Source organism: Epinephelus fuscoguttatus, linkage group LG22 (assembly GCF_011397635.1).
Source record: "Epinephelus fuscoguttatus linkage group LG22, E.fuscoguttatus.final_Chr_v1".
Classification (NCBI taxonomy): Eukaryota; Metazoa; Chordata; class Actinopteri; order Perciformes; family Serranidae; genus Epinephelus; species Epinephelus fuscoguttatus.
Window position 1 is genome coordinate 16,297,009 of NC_064773.1, and position 16,928 is coordinate 16,313,936.

Genomic DNA, 16,928 nt, shown 5'->3' on the forward strand with positions numbered 1-16,928 from the left:
ATAAATGTAAAAGCTGTCTTTACAATTCACAATTTGCATGTGCAGTGAAACAATACAGAGACCTACTTCTTTTTATCTACTTAAAAAAAAAAAAAAAAAAGAATCAAACAAAAAACACCGAGCTCACCGAGCTCAATGCTCAACAGTTAACCCAAAATATAAAATTTATTTAACAATGCAGATTTGGTTCAGGTCTGACTATGCTGTTAGCTGATGGCTACCTCCCTGTGTGAGAGCTGGAGCAGCACAGAACAGCGCAGGCGAAGTTCTTTGTCTTCTCTGGTGAGAGATGAGAGCCCACCCACTGCAATCAAACGTGAATCCCTCAGCTGCTCCTCCTCTCAGCCCTTCACTAAATCAACAGTCTATTTACAGCAATAGCACAGAGCCTCTGCGTACGTGCACGCGCCTGAGCTGCGTGCATGCACACACAAACAAAATTATCATTAATGATCACAACACTGAGCCAGGGCAGGAGAAACAATGGCCTGAATCTGAGGCAACCATCTAATGAGCAAATCTAACAGACAAGATTTGCTGTCTGTCGTAAAGATAAAAAAAACCTGAATTTCAACACTGACATATTGAGGAAACTGCACACAAAACCAGAATTTCTGTGTAGTGACAGACACACGGCTAATATTATCATATTGATACAGATGAGATGTGCAGAGGGAGATTACAAGCTACAGTCAAGTGTCGGGAGTGGATAATGTAGGTTGCACTTTCCTGATAAGGCTTTTTGCTTCATTCATACGCACACATTTCAGCTAAAACTAAGGGTCACTTTTAAGAACAGAGCTCCGTGTCACTGGCCCATATGCTAATAAATGACCAAACATGTAGCTAGCCCATCATCACTCCTTCGTTTTTCCACATTAAAGCAGCAGTGCACGTGAGCGGCAGAGGCAGAGGCAGGCTGAGCTCCCCAGCGCCAGTGAAAAAAAAATCATGTGAAACAAAGAGAGGAACTTCAGTCCATCTGTTTTTCTAAGGGAACTCAGCCATGCGTGCAGGAAGCGTCACTGTTTGTACTGCGGGATTAACAGTGAGGGCCTCAAATCTCCTAACTGTCAGAGATGCCTTGCTCCTGGACCCCCAAAACAGGACTGTCAATCAAGGTGGTGGGCCCCCTTCTGACTAGAAGGGGCCTTTTCCACAATTGACTAGGTTACCTTATGTTCACTCATGAGGAAATAAAAAGGAGAGAAAGGCAGGAGCTTGGTCAGGGCTGGGTGGTGTAGCATATTTATAAGAATAACTGCATGGACGCAGACAAACGTGTACTCAACAATCGCAAAAAAGGAGACGTCGGAAGCAGAAGTATTTGTAAGCTTATAGATTGACAGAAAAAGATAACTAAGACAAAGGAGAAAAAAAATGTTTTTATCCTACGATTACACTCTTTTAATGAATTTCCACAAGCACACAGCCAAAGAGCCACAAGATACAAATCTTATGACATACACCAACAAAACCATTTGAAGCTAGGTATTATATCATCAGCTTTTACAACACTTAAAGACACAATAAATATCTCACTAATTCCGTACCATCACTGGCTGTCTGTGCACAGCAGGTGGGCCATTCCCCACATCGTCTTAGTCAGTGTTTGGGCTTCTTACTACAGATTAAACATTAACCTGGAGCCACAATAAACATTACACAAAGTGATAACTGGACTTCAAGGTAAACCGTATGGCCAATACCTACTGAAGCAAGGCTAAGTAGTGGAATAAACATGGCCCATCACTGGGCGTACTGTAGATTCCCATCTAAACAACATATAATTTGGCTGTGAATAATCTACAGCATCAGTTTTGTGTTTTTGTTGGTCCTGTGCGTTCACACCTACAGTATGAGCTGTTTTTGAAGGTTTCTGTAACCCTCTTAGCTTGTTTGTGTCTCCTGCTGTCAAGTTTTTTCTATTTTATCATAACAACAAAGAGTTTCATGCGTTTATGCAACGCCGACACCAGACCAGAGCTTTCCCCATTCTCCTCATGAGTCCATCGTGCTCCTATTCACTCAATCGCTCTCTTGGTCCGGAACAGGCAGGAAAACTGCTGGCTCCTTCGCTACAGTAACCTGCGTCTAGTTGGTTCAGTCGTGCAATAATAGCGCTGAGTGCAGATTAGCTGTCTGTGACTGTGTGACATGGTCTGACACAGCAGCGGGAGGTGGGAGGTCACAAGGGCTTCTGTAAACGGGAAACACAAAAGACCCCACCGCTGACGCTGTCCGGATGTCATGTTGCAGAGGCACAATGGGTCCAAAACACCAAGCAGAGTGCGGATAAAGCTCAGGATTGGTATTCCACCCCGGGAGGATGGAGGGATGTGGTTCGGGAGGGGAGTAAGGGGAGGACATTAATATAAAAAAAAAGAAGAGGGGAGGGAGTGGACACTGCCCTGAAAAGCCAACCCTCTGATTGTGGACAACTGCATAAATCAGGATTACTGAAGGAATACTGCCTCAACAGTCACATCAAGGAAAATAAATCCTTGAAGCAACATGAAGCACAAATATGACACACAACATACCTGTATCGCATGGCTAATTTGGGGTGGAATGATAAGACCCATATACACTGGCATTTACACCAGGTATCATGATGGATCCTGGGGCTGATGAAGTGTGCAGCACCCCTCCCAACAACTCCCCACAGTCTCGGATATAATTCATCTGTGGCCATGCTTCACAGGACTGCTATCCAATCACTTTCAGACCTTCCGGCAGCAACTGAAAGGTTGAAAAGTACAGCTGAGACGCAGTTTTGTTTTCATAAAAATGTCTTAAGATCTCCTCTGATGTAATGAGATTTTATATATGAACATATATACACCTCAAGGCTTCGGGCTAATGCCATTATAAAGATAAACACTTCATTAGGACGATGGACTCAGAAGTGGCTTAAGAAGTGCGGTTTCAAAGAGCTAAAGACAGCGAGGTTTACTCATTTGAGTTAAGTCTCAAACTCTGCTCCTTGGTGTTACAAACCCATTGTTTTTCCCGCATCTTTTAGCAAGCTACCTTATTAGAGTCTATTTCTTTCATATCACATAAATTGAGCAGTATTTGTTTACCCGAAGTCACGTGACAGCATGATGTTACACATACAGCATCCAGCAATTCTTTAACCAATATAAATTAAAAATTAATTAAGCTTAAATTTCAAAGTCTTTGTATAGAGCTCATCTATTAAATGACAAGTGTGAGACGCGTAATGATCAATAACAGCCTTGTTAAGGGGATAAAAACCTTTTAAACATCTCCCTTTTGTGACCATAGAAAAATTATAAAACCACATTTATACAAACATGTCTTCTTCTTCTTCAGGTCATTCTTGACTTAATATAAACAGCTGTACAGATAATTCTACACACTTCCTTTTCTCTCCCATTCTCTGCATTAATATCCATAGGCCAGACATAACAAGAGCTCGTGCTAGCATTCAAAATAGGCTTAGTCCTTTGTAATCTACCTGTGCTCAAATTCCAGCAGCTTACTGCTTGAAAGCATTTGTAAAGCGAGTAGAACGATGAATACATGCAAATAATAGCACAACTACCTACACAGTGTGTGCAGTCAACCCCACACAACAAGCTGAATGTAAAGCTCTTTGAAATGGCACACTCCTGTCCAAGAACACAGTGTTCCAAAGTTAAAGCAACACGTCCAAAAGAAAGACTGAGAAGCCAGTGGCCAAAAGTTAGGCCCGTCACTGGAGAATAACCCCAGTTTAAGGTTTAGGACTACAGTTTGGCAAGAACTGGACAATAAACAAGTTGTCTCTTGCCACTCAAGGCTATAAGTTTGCAACAGAGGGGTGTGAAAGAGTAAGGGATACGCAGAAAAATCCAGTGTAAAGTCAGTGTAAACCAACACTTAATGCCTTCTCCGTGACTATATGTCAATAGATAGCACAAAGAGTTCAGGCTAGTGGCATGCACACACAAAGACTGTACATTTGGTGTTGAAAGCAGGCTGCCATCCATCGGCCTGGCTTAGGACAAAGCTTAAACCCAGTGATACGACATGCTGAGGTCATTCTGACATTCATTTTCATGAATTCCCTAATGGCCCACGCTCTAGATTCTCAGCTCTCCGGTGGCTGCAGCAAATTAATGCGTGAGGGCTCTCAGTGTCAGCCTATAAGAAAGAAGCTGCTCCTGTCTAAAAGGCGGTGTGAGTTTCGGGTTTTGGTTACACCAGGGGGAGAAGCAGGGATAGGGAGCACAGAGAGGAGGTTGTTACGGCTAGCTTTGCTCTGGGGACACAAACAGAAGGAAGGAACTGTTTCCCATACCAGTAACCTGGAGGAGCCCTCCCTACTTTAACCCAACAAGATGGACTCGTCAGCTAAGAATCTATGTGTTATGTAAGACAGTCCATACATATAAACACACATGGCTTTCTTCCACAACATTTGCTGACCACTGCTCACCAATGCCATCGTAAAAAACAAACATAAGTCATTGTATGGACTTAAGCAGGTGGTATACTGAAACAGCAAACCTGCTCTTGCCTGTCAGTCAAGTTGCTCAAGAAGGACAAGGGGTGACTGTGTGTGCTGCAATCCTTAAAAACTCTTGGTCTGCCTGCTTCACCACTCTGTCATGGCTGCCATAGCCTACACATTAGCGGAGTCGAGCGAGGGGGGGGGGGGGCAGAAACTTGCTCAAACAAGCACTGTTGCTAGCTAGCAGACGTAATAAAACGCCTTAGGCAACTGGCCAAAATAACAACAGAAATGTAGCTTGAAAAGAACATGCTGCAGCTTCCTTGTTGATGTGTACTGACACACTGCAGCCACATGCAGTTTCAAATCTATAAGCAGCTGAATGCAGCTCTAATGTGATGGTACAAGGCAGGATGTTTTATGAAATGTAGAATCTCTATTGCATAATCAGATATGTAAGCAAACAACTAAAAATATAGTAATTCTTCAATTTCATTAAACACTTAAAAGGGATCAAACTACCAAGATTTTCAAACTTTCCCTTTTTAATCGCTATGATCACCCTGTTGGGACAACTTTCCCTTGTTTTTGGTTCATTTTGACCAGCCCTGCTCTAACCCCATATTTGACTAAGCTGTACAGCCATCCCATCAGCTGTTCTTAGTCCCTCCCTCTTGTGGTTTCCGGCTAGTAACAGGCTACCCAATCATTAAGCTGGCTTCCACTGTGCTGGGGCAAAAACAAACTACTTGTTCATACTGTTTTTCTAGAACATTGCATGGACTGGAAATGTATTGTTATGGTCTACTTTAGAGCTCCCTCTGCACAGCCCCAAGTGAAGTTGAACAAATAAATCAGCAGCACAAAAGTAAACAGGGCGACTTGAAAAGCAGAACACACTGGATGTTGCCTAAAAGTTCAAGTATTCAACAGTGAAAACGACTGCAGGCTCATGACACCTGCTGTACTACTTCACAAACAGCTGCCACCTTCACTCCAAACTCCAATATCTATGAAAAACAACACATTACAACCACTTAGAAATGACACAAGTTACCCTGCCATATATTTGCCTGCAGACACTGAAGTACAGTGAGACACACAGATCAGGTGGCCATTTTGATGTTGAAATTAACCAGCACACTAGCCAGCCAGCTCAGCAGCGTTACAAGGTAACATCTCAAGTGGCAGAGGAAATAACACAATTAGAAAACCCTCAGTAGGGTTACAAAGCAAAGCTAATGAGACCCTGAATGCAGCATTAACGCCAACGTGTTTTTTTTTACGAGCAGAACAAAAGACAGCAGCATTTTCAGTTGACGTTAGCCTTACGTTATGTAAACAAGCTCCAGTGTCAACGTGTAAAGGGGCAGTTTGACAACAACAGGCTGAACAATGAAAAGAATAGAAATTAAAATGGCCATAAGGTGTTTATACAGTCTACCGCTGCCAGGTAGTGGTGCAACAAGATGACAGACATTCCTGGAAAAGGAGAGTAACGTTAGCGTCTGCTCGGCTGTTGCAGTAATTTTCAAATATAGACACCAAGCTAGACAGCTAACGTTACAAATATACAGAGTTGGACAAATGGACATGGGAGCGATGTGATTAGCGTTAGCTAACACAGCTGTCCCGATAAGCGACTGAAGCTTCGCAGGACAGAAATAGCTAACACTTGGCTTTGCTAGCAAAATGTTGTTTACACAAAAACACCAGTCATTCACAATGAAAGCTCTTTCTGCTTTGGGTTACGAAGCTAAACAGGCAGCATCGACAAATAGCTCGTATCACATTTTCACATACATCAGGGCATAGCTGACGAGACAGCGAATGAGCGACTGTTGTTTATGTTCTGAAAGGATACAGTTTCACCACATCGGTATCCATTCGCCTTTTACCCGGACTTGGAGACGACATTTTTCCTATTTCCACCGCAGAACACCAGTAAGTAAACTGAAAGCTAGCCCCCGAAACGCTAGACAGTCTAGCAAACGGTACTATCCGAAAGTTAACATTTGCCTTCGGAAATGTTCACAGCAAAACGTCCTCACAGTCCAACGTCTCTGTCCTAGTGAGTAGCTGAGCTAACGTTAGACCTCCGCTGTTCACTGCCTCTCATCGTTCTGACCATGGTTCTGACAAGCTGGGATCCCTCCGCGGACCACGTCATAAATCTGCGACGTTACGTCACCACAAAGTGCTGTCTTTGTAGTTTTATGTAGAAAACCTTTGGTTTTCTATCTTAAAATGCAAGTGAACGTGCCATTTGACACCACTTACACTGTTATTTTATATCTAGAGATTAAGAAACATTATAGAAATAAGACGAAGAAGAAACCTAAGTGTGAAGTCTTCAGGGGTTTGCAATAGAGTAGGTTGCCCTCATTTCTGTGGCACAGGCTCTGTCTTGGTTTTGTCTGTCTTCCATGTTCTGTGCCAGAGGAAGGTAGTCAAGATAAGTCAAGATAGCTGGCATCTGACAATCCTTGAAATCCCAATGACACTAACAGTGAAGAAAATGTTGCAGCACTATAGATCTTTACATCTCATTTGTGCCTTCTCCCTGCTAAATGACCAAATGAGATTTAAATGGATGGTTCAAAATGTTTAAAGCAAGACTGCATCGGGGGAACTTGTCCATAGATATTATATTACATACAGTAGATGTCAGCTGGCACACACCCCGTTTGCAGAAGCAGGCTCAAGTCAAACATGGACGCCAAGCAGTCTTCTGCTGTGGAGGCGTATCCAACAAAGCACATTTAGCCACCTAAAAAAAATCCCCTCAAAAAAAATCAGTTTTAGTTTAATTGTATTTAATTTTCAACAGGAAAATGAAGCCTCTCTTTCAAGCCAGACTCCATTGAGAAAAACAGTGATTTAACACTGCTGAACACAGCTGTTGCTGGTCGAGCACTGCCTCAAACATTCATTTTGTTTGTTATTGTGTGACTTTGGGGTGTAAAAGGGTTAGTACGGATTCAACAAAGTCACACAATAACACACACAGTAACAAACATGTTAAAACAGCAGTAGACCAGCAGCTCCTGTGTCCAGAGATCTAAAATGACTGTTTTGTCAATGGAGTCTGGTGATTCTGACAAGAGCAAAGATGGAGAACTGAAGCCATTAACAGCTTTCTTGTTGGAACGAGCTGTCTGACAGAAAGGTAAAGCAGTAAGAATACTGTCAATATAGCATACACTTAAACTGATAGATTTTTTTAGATCCAACTTATTTAGGTGGCTAAAATAAGTTTTTTGCTGACCCCATCCACAGCAGTACATTGCTTAGAATTCATGTCCGACTCCAGCCTGCTTCTCCAAACTGGGGCATGCTGACCACAATTCTACTGTATGTAATACACTGACTATGGATAAGTACCTCATACAACCTCACTTCAAAAATCTGGAATATCCCTTTAAGTGAAGTTGAAATAGACAGTATACAAAAAAAGACCGAATTAAGAGTGTTTTCAGGAGCACAATCATGGCTACAAATATTCATACCATTACTCCAAGGACGCCCTCATACCTGCTCAGATAACTGCAATTGTTTTTTCATGTGTCCTCAAATGATCCAGCGACAAGGCTGCCTATTGATAAACACATAATAGTCATTTGTATAAAACTGTGTATTCTGAGGAACACAGTGTTTGTGTAACCGTCATCTCTCTGAACCAGAAGTTAGGATGTTTACAGGCAACAAAATGGCTGCCAGTGAGTGCTGAACAGTAACATAGAGCAGCAAATGGAATAGATGAGGTAATCACAGATCACATTTGTGTAAAATCACAGAAAACCTTTCAGAAGTCAGTCACTGTGCAACTTGCAACAGTTGGTACTAAAATATAATCTTCGATCTATAATCTAATCATTTCATTCTTCTTCTGTTGAGTGACAATCTCAGAGGATCAACATGCAAAGTGAAACAAAACTTTCAGAAGAGCATTTTATTAAACCCTTTTAGGAAACTCTACGAAGATAAAAGCACATGCAAGATAGAGAGGACTGCAGTAGCAGTGAGATGTCAAAGGAAGGCAAAAGGAAGTACAAGCCATCCTGAAACTAATAGAAAACAGGTTTGTAGCTCATGGCACGTGGTTCTACCTGCCTGCAGTAATCAGGATTGACAAAATGAAAACACTACTCCAAAAGGATTGTTCTTTTCAAAGAGAACTCATGTCCACGTTAACTTTCAAGCACAACAGTACACACACAGAAAAATGACTTCCTCACAGTTTGTTTTTTTGCTAATCTGAGGTTAAAAATTGACCACTCCCTCATATGACTCAACATACATTGAAGGTAAACATCGCCTTTCCAGTGTCAAGCCGTTTAGCCCGTTCTCACAGATCTAGTCGTTTATATTCCACAGAAATACATACTGTCATGTTGTCACGAAGACTACCGAGGCAGACTTCATGTGAGGTTAGTAAATGCCTTCTTTGTGGCCAATTGGTACACTGAGATGTGTTCTATTACTTGATGACTACGTACTGTATGTATACACATGATCCAAGGGCTGTAGTGGCCCCTATATCTGCACATCCCAATCAGAATTCAAAGGTTTAAAAGCCACACTGGCATCCTTCACATATGTCACTGTTCACAGAGAAGACACTCATTCATTTGCCTAAAGACACATTCCACTTCTTTTCCCTCCAGAAACACTTTGACTGTAAACACGACTTTAACGGATGGCATACATCGATATGATACGACACTCCTGTCATTGGTACTCCAGACTCTGTGCCACAGAAAGAGGGCAGTTCATCGGTTCAGTGTTGCGATGCTGTTCGGATGGAAACAGTCTACTGAGACGGAGAGGAGGATACCTGCCACTGACGGAATATAGCAAACACCCTTTTAGACTTGTCACGGGGGCCCTTGCAGGAAAAAGAGAACAAAGAAATGTCAGATATTGTTTAAATTAAAAGCTGTATGGCCAAGTGGCACCAGTGAAATAAGGAAACAAAGTTCATAAATCTTGACTTGCCTGTCCTGGACTGCCTCCTGCTGTATTGGAGTTCTTCTTCATGGGCATGAGGAGATCTAGAGCAGCCTTCCAGCCCTGTTGATTAAGTGTTGAGTCTCGATCAGACAACGTCCCTGGCTCCACATTCTCCTTTCCCACAGAGATCCAGGGACACCAGTCTCTGTGCTGAGCGAGGGGGTCAAATACGTTCTTGTGCATGAGCTCATCCTGAAAGAGAAGGAATTAGGTTGTAATTTAAAAGTAAGAAATGCAAAACCTTCTTTCAAATTTAAAGGGTCAGTCCACCCCAAAATCATGGAACACTTAGCTTGTGGAGCTCAAAGCACCAAAAAAAAAAAAGAAAATGCAACAGCAATGTCTCTTTCCAGACATCATGATCCTCTTACTTATGATAACCCACAGACCTTGTTGTGAGCAATTTCATGTAGGAACTATTTTCTTTCTAGCGAAGTACGCAGAAGGAAAGGTACATCTACTCACTGATGAGGGGCTTGTGCTTGTGACAGTGTGAAATGTAAACATTTTTTCCACTCATCTTACATAATAGTGGCATAATTTTCAGGTGTTTGATGATTGTATAGTGTTAACGTCCTGTGCTATGACTATGACGAAACGCTGCTTGCAAAGTAGGGGTTTTTGACCGTTATTGTCACCTTAGAAGAATTTCTGCTCCCTCTACCTGTGTACAATTCATCATTATCGTCGTTTTCATCATTGGCTGATGTTACTTATACCAACTATCTCTTTTGGTGTCTTATAAACCCCTGAGGGTTGGGCACTTTTAGGTGCATGACACGGGAATAAAAGAAACTAAACTATACCCCCAGGGTTGAACCAGCGTTGATTTTGTATTAGAAAGAGTTAACCAGCACTGACCGACCCGGCTTCACCATCCAGGTCGAGAGGTGGATTGTCAATTTTAATGTGAAAGGCACACCACCACAGTTTCTTACAACCAGGGTGGGACAAATTATGTCAATGGTTGCCAATGAGGGGTGCACAGTTGTGATGCAACTATCACAGGTCGCCACAGTTACAGTTACAAATCAGAAATTTTGCTTGGGTTCGGTCACTTGACATGCTGCTGTGTTGTGCTATGGCCTATTCAAGTGCTGGAATTTACGTGACGGCCTGAACACAACACAGGCCAATAGTTACATTTCAGGCAGGAGGCAGTAAATATTCAGACTGAGCTAATGAAAAGGGAGAACAAGCTGTAACCATAACAGTTACTATGTCAGGGAACAAACTGCGTCAGGCTCAGTTATAACTGTCTCAGACTCAGGTCGGGTTCGGGCAAATCAGTTAACTTTGTTTATGGCTGTGATTATTTTTGTGATGTTATAATATATAGTGTACAGTGACAAACTCAAGTGTGAAACACTAGTTCTGAATTTAATGTGTCTACTCCCCACCCTTTTCCAGCACCTGAGGTAATTGGTATGCATCGCATCCAGGTTGTGACCCAGGTAATTTTTGAATTATCATGACCAGGGATTAACCCATGTTGGCTGGACTGATTTGAACTGACAAAGGAAAGGCTGAGCACAGGTCAGATAATCCCTGATCACTGGTGTAAAAAAGGTAGCCTATTAATAAGAAATTAGCTGCACTGACTTCTATGTAACAGATCTCCTTGGTAATACAAATGTAGAAGAAATCTGTCATGCACAAATGAGACTGCATAAAGGTGAGAACTAAAGATGTGATGAATGATGAACTGTGCAGCACTATCTGTTAAAATCATTGACAATACTCTCAAAACATTGCCTTAATGATCAGGCAGCACTGTCTTAGAAGTTAAGAAGCCCTGCGCCTTAATAAAGCATAAATAACAAGACGTGAAATCAGCAATAATGTTAGTTCTTACAGGACCACCAAATGATGAGAGGCACAGGCGTTTAGGAGGGTGATACAGGCTGGCAGCGCCATCAGTCCCAGAGTTGTCCCCCTGTCCTTTACTGCGAGTCGCAGGCCTTTTGCCCCTGGGCAAAGGACTCTGCAGCTCTTCACTGGGGCTTGGTGAGTCTCTGCTTCGGGCACGCAAAGACACGGGGGAGGCTCCCTCACCCTGTAAGACACACCAGAGCATGGTTATAAAAAGCAGTTTGGTACGTTTTCCATTGTTATCGAGAGAATCCTTGCTGATCAGCTTTCATTTGGCTAAAGCTTGCCTGGTCAGAGCGGGTGGAGTCCTGGCTCCTCAGCTTCATGCGACATGGAGTTGTAGCAGGGGTGGATGACGCAGAAGCAGGCTGGTCCACCTGACCCTCATGTGGGACTGCTGAGGCAGGACCTGTTGTGTGAGCAGGGGGGCCTACAGTGTTGGGTGAGACATCTCCATCACCTGACGTTCCCTCCATCTGGTGGAAGTTCCACAAGCCCACCTTGCGCATACAGTAGGAGCAGGTGAGGATGGGCAGGTTCATTGCGTGCAGAGCTGGGCTGAGATAAAGAAATCCATGGCTCAGATATCTTGATCAGGTGGGGGAGTGCTAAAAATGTTAATGCCATGTTTCTCTTGGTTTCCTGAATGAACTCCCCTGAACTTTCATTGTATTTTCTTTCATGCAACTATTTTCTCTATTAAAAATTTGTGGAAATTAGCTTCCATGTTTGCTAACTCAGGTTTATGGCAATATATGTATATATAGAGAGATAGAGATGTAATTTTTTAAAAAGTACATAGTGTATTGAAGAGTCAAGAAGGGTTTCATCTCACCTTGCAGCCCAGCCACAGAGAGAAACAATGCATGCAGCCACCTGGACCGCCAAAGGTTGAGAACATGGAGAATCTCCCTTTCTTTTTTGTTCGTCCTCGATCAGCTGCAGTATAACACTGATAACATCCTCAGTCAAAGACTGCAAGGAAACAGTGGACATTAATTACATGTCATGTTTTCTAATAGTTGAATACATCTACACATAAAGTTCACATTTTTCAACAATGAATATGACCTCCAGGAAAAGGCCCTTTTTGTAATGTGAACATAATGCTTAAGAGTGCGTTAGTGCGTAACTCTTGAATTCTCTCCTGCCTCACCATAGATTTTAGCTGCTCTGGCTTCATAGCAGGCAGCTGCTGTGCAAGGAGACAGGTGCGCTGGAAGCGCTCTAGGAAGGCAGCGAGAAGTGCTGATGGTTCACAGGCTGGAACCAGCCAGTACCGCTCTGAAATGACATCAACATTCACCTTAATATTTGTATAGATACCTTGTGATTTAATCAGCTGAAATTCAATGGTCATGTTATACATCATTTTTGTTAAAATATGTATGCAGTACAGAGTGCTTGCTCCTACCTGGACATGGAAAGTCAGGCCAGGGGCAAAACTTTTCATGCTGCGTCTGAAGTTGCCTTGATATCTCTGCAATGCGGGTTCCATCTATAAAAGAAAAAAGGACAGTGGCTTGACCTTTAATTTTTGGCAGTCTGGCAACATCAGCCTGACCTTGCCAAAATAAAGTGTGCCTTTGACTTTTTCTGAGACTTTAAAAGTGTTGCTCACATTTTTCAAAGTCTAAAGTTGGTTGTAGTGATGCACAAAGGAAAGCCTGGCAGCTGGAGCACTTGAGCATATCGCAGCCGACGTTGATCCAGCCATATCTGGCACACATCAGGGGGGACAGTGTGCGGGGTTTGCCTGCCCATTTCAAACAGTGCGATGCTAAGGAAAATCTCACTCTGACACACAACAAGTATTGTCACATTCATTATTACTCAGGACATACATTTCTGCCATGGATCATCTGCTTTATCTTACATGAAACTAGGCCTGGGCGGGTTCCTTCCTGACATTTCACCAGGGTCAACAGTACATGGCAGTATTTGTGTATTAAAAGCGTAAAAGCTGAGCTACTGGTGATAGAAGTTATTGCAGTAAATATGTCATTGTCTAGCCTGCAATGCTGTGTTTCTAATACGCTGTTAGCCTACCTAGACAACATGAACAGGCTACATGAAATATTAAAAAACACCAAAATTACAGATCAGCAACTGCTGTCTTTATCAGTGATCAACTGGTTGTGTAATACAAGACCAACCGTGGATGCCTCATACTGGGTGAAAAGGTCAAAATGGGTAAAAGGATATTGAATAGGACTCCACTCTTGAGAAAAAGGCTTCTTCATTTGTCGCCTGACAAGGTGCTTGAGTGTCGCTTTTTACTTCCAGAACTTTCCCATTTCCGTGTCCGCTGAAATCCAAATAAAGGGAAAACATATTTTCAGTTTCAAGACACTTGCTAAGTTTATGAAAGATGACAACCGCTGACACTGATTAAATTAATGTGTACTGCATGCACTTGCAAGCTGCAAGGCCTTTGACCCAAACCAAGAAACATGACCACATCACACTAGTTTGTTTTAGGACTGACTTTGAAATCTTACTGATTACTTTTAAGGCTCTTCATGGCCTGGCTCCAGATAACATGTCAGACCTGTTAGTCTCCTATGAACCTCTGCATAGTTTGAGATTCTTGCTTGATCCAGAGTCCAGGCCCCAAGCCCCAAGGCTCTGGTATGACCTGCCCGAGGGTATATAAGACTGGCTGAGTCACTGGCTTCACTGAAGTCTCTCCTAAAAACAGATTTCTATGGAAAGTATATCCTGACTTAATCTGAGCTGTCTATTTCATTGATATCTTTATTGAAAATCTTATTAATTACTTTAAAGGTTCTTCATGGCCTGGCTCCAGACTACATTTCAGACCTGTTAGTCCCCTATGAACCTTTGCATAGTTTCGGGCATGTCCCACTGGTAGGAGGCCCCGGGGCAGACCCAGAAAGCTGGAGGGATTACATATCTCATCTGGCCTGGGAACACCTTGGGGTCCCCCAGGAGGAGCCGGAAAGTGTTGCTCGGCCTGCTACCCCCGCGACCTGGCCTCGGATAAGTGGATGAAAATGAATGGATGGATAGTTTGAGATCCTCGGACAGAGGTCTTCTGCTTGTTCCAGAGTCCATGCTGAAGACAAAAGGGGACAAAGCTTTTGCGATCAGAGCCCTGAGGCTCTGGTATGACCTGCCCGAGGATACAAGACTGGCTGAGTCACTGGCTTCGCTTCAGTCTCTCCTAAAAACGGACTTCTTCAGAAAGCATATCCTGACTTAATTTGAGCCGTCTATTTGAAAGCTGTATTAATGATATTATTTACGTATTTATTATGCTGATCATGATTTTAGTTTTCGCCTTCCTTATTTTATCTTTTACTCAGCCAACATTTCATAACATGGTGTGTTTCACGCTCCTGCACAGTGTACAGCACTTTGTTAACTGTGCTGTGACAGGTGCTATATAAATAAAGATTATTATTATTATGTTGCTATTATAAGATTGCTAATTCCTCATAATAAATGTGCACAGATAGACCGCAATGCTTGCTGCAGGCCTACATTTAATCAAACAACAACAATTTTCATACAACAGGCAGCACGGTAGCAGTAACATGCAGTATTTCATTTGAATGAAAGTTGCGTAACGCGAGAAAAAAAAATGGAGAACAGCTCCATTCTCCCGAGTTGCAAAACCTGTCTACCACAGTAATGCATGATAAATTAATTTAACCTGGTAGCTGGACAGCTAGTTGAAACAGTCCAGAAATAAATAGCAAACTCACAGAGTGCCATGTTACACAAAACTTTAGGTCCCCACCCCCCTTATCTGTAGCGTGCACGCGAGCGATAGCACCATGGCTACCAAAACAAATGTGTCCGGCAGACGGACTAAACAACAAGCAAGCACAACAATGTTGTCCAAACTCCTGCTCCTGGCCTACAAGCTCCCAAAAGCTGTGGAGACTCGCCAATCTTCAAAATACGCCGAGTTTAGGCGGCTAAAGAAGCACAGCTCTCGAGGCTAAGTGGCTAACCAAATTAGCTTCTGTCAACTTCTTCTTCGGCCCCTTCAACTCAAACAAACCGCGCGCGACCGTTCAAAACCCGCACCTGTTGGATCCGCTGTCTGCTGATGACACTCCTGCGTTCAGAAGTTCACGGACTTTCTCCGGAGATGCGAACGAAGACTTTTGTTGATTAGTGTTGCCGAGACGATCCCCGCGACTGCCGCCGAGAGTCGCCATGATCGGCTCTGTGGTCCCCCGGAAAATAAAACCTGAGAGCAATCGTTCCGCTTTGTAAGACCCCAACCACAGCACATGATCGGGCCCACTGACCCTCCTTGTGTTTGTCACTGACAAACTCATTTGAATTTTGTGTTCTTTATCTGGCACAACATACCTGTCAGAATGTCCTTTTTTTAAATATTTATCCAGAGGGAATTATTTATTCATCACAACAGAAAACCAGAGCCATAAAAGTGATTTATTATGAGGCAGCTCGATTCAGGGCCGTAGCTATGGAGTCATGGAGGGGCCAAATCTGCAAGGGGTTCTGAGGCTTCCCTATTTCCTATGTTATATTATTCATTATTTATTATTTATCATAGTAAAGTATAGCTATACAGTCCTACTATATAGTTATGCTAGATACGAAAGCTACTGCTGTCTACATAGACTCCACATTCAGCGCAACATAATTATTATTATTATTGGTATTTTACTGAAACTTCATGTGGTCTATATAAAATAATAAAGACATTAATTTTCTTTAAATATGTCCATGAGCCTTGTTTTGCAGTGCTACAACAACAAAATTTGGACAAACCACACGCAGAACTGATGTACACTGTAAATCTAAAACTGGGAGTAATAATGATGGGAATTTGTTAAGTTAATTTATGATTATGACTGCATTTTCTAATAAATATTTTGGACAGAAGTGTGTTGTTGCCTGTCATGCAATAGCACTTTTTTTGGTTTATGTTTTATCAATATATTGGGAGGAATATTTTTACCATATTTGAATACTGGGGCAATGTGTCCCTCCCAATATACATTGTAATAACTGCCTTAGCTCATTTTATTATTTTTTTTTTATTTTCATAAATTTCTTGGCAGATTGAGTTACTTTATTCAAAGTAGAATTCTATTTTAATAGTTTTTTTCCCCATTTTACACAGAATAAGCAACCTCACTTTATTTTCATGCACAGTCACAGTTTTTTCACTCTGGCCTTAAACACACACATGCACAAACAGGACCTATACATGCATTAAATGGATAGGCGCCCTGAGCAGTTGGGGAGTTATGGTCTTGCTTAAGGGTGCCTTGGCCAGCTACCAGTCCATGCTCCATATTTGGTCTGGACGGGGACTTGAACAGGTGACCCCCTGGTTCCCAAACCAAGTCCTTGATGACTGAGCTAGTGTCGCCCAACTTGATATTTACAACCTCACAAGGAGTTGAAATGCTTCACTTTAAAACGTTTTTATGACACTAGTGGGTCTACTATAGGGGAAATTATTAGGATCCTTTAAGTACAACAATGTAAAAAAAAAACTCCATCACAAGTAAAAGTCCTACAAGAAGCACAGAAGTGGTGTCATTACATCCTCATTGCCAGCTCATGG

The 16,928-nt window shown here is 42.4% G+C and overlaps 2 protein-coding genes across 2 annotated transcripts in view; both read right to left on the minus strand.

The window, feature by feature from the left end:
* ube2h (ubiquitin-conjugating enzyme E2H (UBC8 homolog, yeast)) overlaps positions 1 to 6,584 on the minus strand; it is a 35,691-nt gene extending 29,107 nt beyond the window's left edge. The window contains exon 1 of the mRNA XM_049566606.1: positions 6,327 to 6,584. Within this exon, the coding sequence (XP_049422563.1) occupies positions 6,327 to 6,379 (53 nt within the window). The 5' untranslated portion in view covers positions 6,380 to 6,584. The remainder of the gene's footprint in view (positions 1 to 6,326) is intronic.
* A 1,815-nt stretch (positions 6,585 to 8,399) lies between these two features.
* zc3hc1 (zinc finger, C3HC-type containing 1) lies at positions 8,400 to 15,572 on the minus strand. Its single transcript, XM_049567198.1, has 10 exons — positions 15,407 to 15,572; positions 13,553 to 13,655; positions 12,969 to 13,119; positions 12,762 to 12,845; positions 12,504 to 12,631; positions 12,183 to 12,322; positions 11,635 to 11,905; positions 11,331 to 11,531; positions 9,461 to 9,667; positions 8,400 to 9,350 (listed from the first exon to the last, which is right to left on the minus strand). Exons 1-10 carry the CDS (start codon positions 15,538 to 15,540, stop codon positions 9,276 to 9,278), a joined length of 1,494 nt encoding a protein of 497 aa, XP_049423155.1. The 5' UTR covers positions 15,541 to 15,572; the 3' UTR covers positions 8,400 to 9,275.
* Positions 15,573 to 16,928: the final 1,356 nt, after the last annotated feature.